We start from the raw sequence: 6,000 nt of genomic DNA on the forward strand, positions 1-6,000 counted from the left end.
AAAAGTACTTACAGATGCAAAGTGATCCCCATATCCCTCAGCTCTTTCACTGACAGCAAAGGTGAGATGATATCTTGGCCAAATCTGTCATAAATGAGAACCTGAAACAGATACACATCATCTTATAAAGTGCTGTAAAAAGTGGATACTGTAGAATACAGTAGATACGAATTCAGGTTTAAGGAACTACCACCCTAACTCCAAAAGTGCTTCAACATCTAAACATCTACCAATTTATAATAAATCATTAATTTGTTATGGACTTCCCTTTGTGCTTACAAATAAATAAAATATAAAAGAAAAAACAAGGGGAAACTCAGTGATTAAGGGGGGGGGAGAACCACATCTTTTCCATCTCCTGAAAAATGTCTTGTCAAACAAGAGTGCTGTTCGAAGTTTGTTATTGTACGTGCAGAGCTTTCCTGACTGCAGTTGGGAGAAAACAAGAGGAAAATCAGAAGAGAAAATAGGAATTAGTGAAAAATGACAGTGGATGAAGAGACAGAATATATGCTTTGTAGTAACAAAACCTCCTCATGACCTACAAGTTACATTTTAAAGGTAATAAAGCTATCCTGAGCTCAGATTCTTCAAGCTATCAATAACTCTTCCATTTGTACGGGCTTCTTTCTGACTCCAGTATTTTTTCAGCAGTTCTGATACTCAATTCTGTGTATTTACAATACAGGAAAAAAAATTTTGTACAAGTTAATAACATAAGAAAGATGAACTTGATTTAGTTAAAATCTGCAAATCTGAACTTTTCTGAACACCATAAAATTCTCATGTTCCAGTTCCAAAAGTTCTTACCTTCCATACTGGTTCTCCTGCACTGTTTTTAACTGGAGGAACATTGAAGTTCAGCATACGTTTCAAAGCCACTGGAAAATAAGGCCAAAGAATTCTTTACTCTCTTTACACTTCAACAACATTGACTTAAAGACTTTAGCAGGATTTTATTACATGTTTCATTTGAAAGGAAAACCATCACAAAATATAAATACAAGCCACATTTTCATTATTTTTATGCAGCTTTGACTGACAAATGGCTCACACCTGCTAGAATTTATGGACTCCAGAGGACACAGCAAAAGGCAAATAAGCAAGTTCTAAAACATTAATTCTCCTTATATACAGGCTATATTCTAATAAGTTTTGCCTTAAAAATAATTCCAGTATCTTCCTGAAGGTACATTCTGTCCAGTGGGAACTGGTTTGCTTTATTACCCAATCTGGTTTTCCTACCCCACAGAAACAACATCGTACACGCCAAACAAAAAATACCTTTATGCCTGACTAAAATCAATGCACAGTTTGAAAGATTTTGAGAACTCATATGAAGAAACTGCTGGTTTAAGGGATAAAAAATACCCTTAGTTTGTAGCAGGAAAACTCTCTGAAAGATGAATGAACTTTAATTTAACTTTCCATTCCACAAACCAAAGCAGATTGTTTTACCTACCTCTAATTTATAAATCTATTATGTAATGAATCCTTCCTCATTGATCTGATTAAACCACACAGTATGCACTGCTCTCCTATCTTTGACTAGCAGCAAAAAACTATTTGTGCTATAGTGCTGATACTCTTAAAACTCCTAACAAAATCATCACAGAGTTTTGCAAAGAGGAAAAACTTGCAGAAATTAGAGTGATAGATACCACTTAGCTCATAAATGGAGAGCAGTAGAAACACTTAACTTCTGACTCTGGCTGAATGCACAGTGCAATTCCTGGGATCTACAGTATTACAAGACATCTCAGGCTGGAGAGGACCTTGGAAGATCTCCAATCCAACCTCCTGCCTAAGGAGGCTCAGCTCTGAGGCTAGGCCAGGCTGCTCAGTGCTTTATCTAGTCAGTTCTCCACGGATGGAGATGCCACAACCACACTGTGCAACCTGCGGTACGGACTGTCCTTGTGGAGAAAGAGCTGTTCCTCACATCCAGTTTGAACAGCTTGTTTATGTTATGCAATTTATGCCTGTTGTGCTTCACCCTACTGCCATATGCCACTACAAAGGGGCCTGCTTCCATCTTCTCAGTGCTGCCCACAGGTACTGGGGAGCTGCTGTAGGCTCCTTCCAGAAGCCACCTGGAGAAAACTGCAGGCAGAACAAGCCTTAGTGCTACAGCCTCACCAGAGCCTCTGACCACCTTGGTAGTCTCTGCTGACTCCCTCCAGCTGATGGTCTACTGGGAACCCCTGCAGGTCTTTTTGACAGAGCTGCTCTCCAGTCTGGCAACCCCCCACACTGCTGCCTGTACCTGCAAGGGGTTCTTCCTTTAGAAGTGGAGGAATTTGTCATCATTAAATTTGGTAAGAGCTCTGCTAGCCCATTACTTGCCCATCTAGGTGCCTCCAAATGGCAGCTCTACCCTCAAGCAGAAGAGACTCCCCCAATTTGCTGTCACCTGCACACTTAATTAGAGTACACTCTGACACGCCCTCCAGGTGATTGACAGACCAACAGGAGAGGTCAGAGAATACACTCATGCAGTGCTCTAGTTGTTACCAGCCTCTAGGTAATGATGTCTGATTAATTACAAACCCACTGAGCCTGACTATACAACCAGTTTTTTCAGTTAGTTGCTCATCCATCTAGTCCATGACGTCCTACCTTGGATATAACACCATGCTGTCAAAAGTTTTGCTGAAGTCAAGGTAAATTAAACACTCCTGTCCTGTTGCCTACAAACCCAGTCATTTTATCACTGAAGGAAATTAGGCTGATCAGGCATGATTTACCATACAGAAATTCATGCATGCATTTTCCCTCATGTGATCAGAAGTATTTTCCAATAGGATTCACTCAATTATTGACTCCAAAGTGACACTAAGGCCTGGAAGCATTTGTAGGTGCAGAATGAGGCAAAGGCAGCACTGTTACCTCAACCCTATCTGTGTCTATCATCATAAAATGACCAGCTTCATTTAGCAAAGATCCAACCTTTTTTCTTATTTACATTTTTGCTACTAATTTTGCAGCAGAAGCATTTCTTTCTCAAGATACATGCTGCACAGCTCAACCTCAGTAGAACTTTGGCTTTCCTAATACCATCTCTCCATGGCCAGGCAGTGTTTCTGATGACCTGCTTCCTCCTGTGTACTGCCCATACAAACGACATTACTAGAAGTGAAACACAAATGTGGGAAAATCCAAGCTAGCACTGAGTGCTGAGTCTTGATGGACTCCAGCCTTCCACTTGCTTCATACTTTTTTTATCTTTTTTTTTTTAAACACCATGAAGCAGCTCTGAAAATTTATTCCAGGCTGCTCTTGGATTCTTTGACCCCTCACTGCTGGTAACATCTTTAGCCATATGAGGAGTTTTATATAAAGCTGTATGGTTATGTGCTTTGGTACTACTGAAGTTGAAGCAACTGCATTGCAGAGTTTATCATCTAAAGAAAAACTTGGCATAAGTTGGCAGCTAAGAAAGAATAATCAGACTAGTAACATGCTGTGACAATCATGTCAACATTCAGCAAGTGTCCGAGTTCCTTTTCTGTATTCATATTGTCATTTCATTTACATTAATGTTGAATATTCTCTGGGGCAAGGATCAGGTTTTTACTGTGCTTGCACAATGATATGCTTTTGTTATGAAACCAATCCTACTTATGAACCAGGATAAAGGTCACAACAGATGGTGCACATGCATAGTAAGACCATAACTAAACGATAAGAAACCTTTTTCTGAGTACATTTTAGTTGTTGAATCTAGCTCCTTGGAAGAGACCTCCTTAACAGAAGACAACATGGATTCAGTTGTAAAAGCTGACTGAAATAATCAAGCAACAATTGGTGAAATGGACAGTGGGGCGGAGTGCACCTGCAGCAAGTCTGCCAATGAAAGCAAGCCAGGTATGGTCACAAAATCACAGAATCATTCAGGCTGGAAAAGACCTCCAGGATCAGTGAGTCCAACTTTTACTGATCACCACGTTGTCAACCAGACCACAGCACCAAGTGCCACGTCCAGCTGAACACCTCCAGGGATGGTGGCTCTACCACCTCCATGGGCAGTTCATTCCAATGTTTAAATCTTTCCATGAAGAAACTCCTCCTCAATAAGGAGAGAAAGGAGGCCATCCAGAGGCACCTTGACAGGCTTGAGAGGTGGGCCTGTGGGCCTCAGGAAGTTCAGCAAGGCCAAGTGCAAGCTCCTGCAGCTAGGTTGGGCCAATCCCAAGCACAAATACAGGCTGGGCAGAGAACGGATTTAGAGCAACCTCGAGGAGGACTTGGGCGTGTTGGTGCATGAGAAGCTTGACATGACCTGGCAATGTGCACTTGCAGCCTAGAAAGCCAACTGCACTCTGGGCTGCATCCAAAGCAGCGTGGCCAGCAGGATGAGAGGGGATTGCACTTGCAGCCTAGAAAGCCAACTGCACTCTGGGCTGCATCCAAAGCAGCGTGGGCAGCAGGATGAGAGGGGACTCTGTCCCTCTGTTTTCCTCTGGTGAGATCCCACCTGGAGTACACACAGGTGGAGGGTGTGTGGAGTGCCCACATCTGGGCCCAACATAAGAAGAACTTGAACCTGTTGGATTAAGTCCAGAGGAGGAACACCAAGATGATCAGAGGGCTGGAGTACCTCTCCTGTCAGGAAAGGCTGAGAGAGTTGGGTTTGTTCAGCCTGGAGAACAGAAGGCTCCAGAGAGAACGTATAGTGCCTTCCAGTACCTAAATGAAGTTACAAGAATCCTAAAGAGGGACTTTTCACAACAGCATGTAGTGACAGGACAAGGGGGAATGGCCTTAAATAGAGGCAGTAGGTTTAGATGAGATATAAAGTAAAAATTCTTCCCTATGAGGGTTGTGAGGATTGGCAACTGGTTGTACAGAGAGGCTGTGGATACCTGGAAGTGTTCAAGGCCAGGCTGGGTGGAGCTTTAAGCAATCTAGTGAAAGGTGTTCCTGGCCATAGCAGGCAGGGAGTTAGAATGAGATGATCTTCAAGGTCCCTTTCAACCCAAACCACCCTATGAACACAGTGAAACAGAAAAGAACAAAGCTGTACAGAATACGAGCTCAAAGAAAATAGGCTTTATTAGAAAGATAGCAAAGAGAAGGTAAGCAAAGGACTTCAGAAGAACATCACACAGCACTATCAACGGTAGAGGGCAGAGGAATGAGATAACAAAAAAGGAGATTGGTACCAAAAAATTAAGCATACTAGTAAAATATTTAAGGTCCACAGAGACTATGACTGAGATTTTTAGGCAGACGACTTGAAACATTTCATGGTAATTAAATGCATCCAGAATCCTCTATACCACCAAAGATACTGCAGCTGTCAAGAAGAAAGTGTCACGATTATAGCTTAACTACTGATTACAACTTTGGCAAGCAATGAAAGCAGAGGACTATGGAGCTGACATTCCCTGTGCTTTAGGAGTGTGTATAAGTCTTTATGAAGCAGCATCAAGGCAGAGAAGAATCAATTAAGGACTCTCAACAATGTCTCAGAAGGGACTGAACTAACAAAGCCTTTACTCACAGAAATCCTCATGCACAATTAGTTCAGTTGTTATTATCGTATTCCCAACTTCTTGAGGGTCAGTACAAACTTGGATGCCCCTGTGTTGTCTTAACGTGAACATGACAACAGCAACTTTATTTTTGCACCGGTAAACGCGATCTTTCCCACGGGCAGAAAGAACCCGAAACGGAGTGTGCGCTCCCACGGCCGGGAGAAGGCACCGCTCAGGGCCCGGGCCCGGCCAAGTCCCGCCCCGGGGGCGCCTTCCACACCTCGGCGGCACCTACGGCCACGTCCGCGGGGCCTGGGGCCCAAGCGGGGCCGGGGTCCCTCTGCGAGAACTGCGGCCCGAGGCTCCGGAGCCCCGCCGCCCCGGGCCCGCCGCCGCAGAGGCGAGGAGAAGGCGGTAGAGGGGCCGCCACCCCGTTGCCGGGAGACCCAAGCCGGGTGAGAGGGCGCGAGTCCCCGGCGGAGGCGCGGCGGAGCCCGCAGCCCGCGCCGCGGGGCCAGAG

At 44.1% G+C, this 6,000-nt stretch overlaps 1 protein-coding gene across 1 annotated transcript in view; it reads right to left on the bottom strand.

The window, feature by feature from the left end:
* SCFD1 (sec1 family domain containing 1) overlaps positions 1-880 on the bottom strand; it is a 45,528-nt gene extending 44,648 nt beyond the window's left edge. Inside the window, exons 1-2 of the mRNA XM_039705342.1 lie at positions 811-880; positions 13-101 (exon numbers count right to left, since the gene is read on the bottom strand). Of these exons, the coding sequence (XP_039561276.1) occupies positions 13-101; positions 811-867 (146 nt within the window). The 5' untranslated portion in view covers positions 868-880. The remainder of the gene's footprint in view (positions 1-12; positions 102-810) is intronic.
* Positions 881-6,000: the final 5,120 nt, after the last annotated feature.

Source organism: Passer montanus, unplaced genomic scaffold (genome assembly GCF_014805655.1).
Source record: "Passer montanus isolate IOZ18808 unplaced genomic scaffold, ASM1480565v1 scaffold18, whole genome shotgun sequence".
Taxonomy (NCBI): Eukaryota; Metazoa; Chordata; class Aves; order Passeriformes; family Passeridae; genus Passer; species Passer montanus.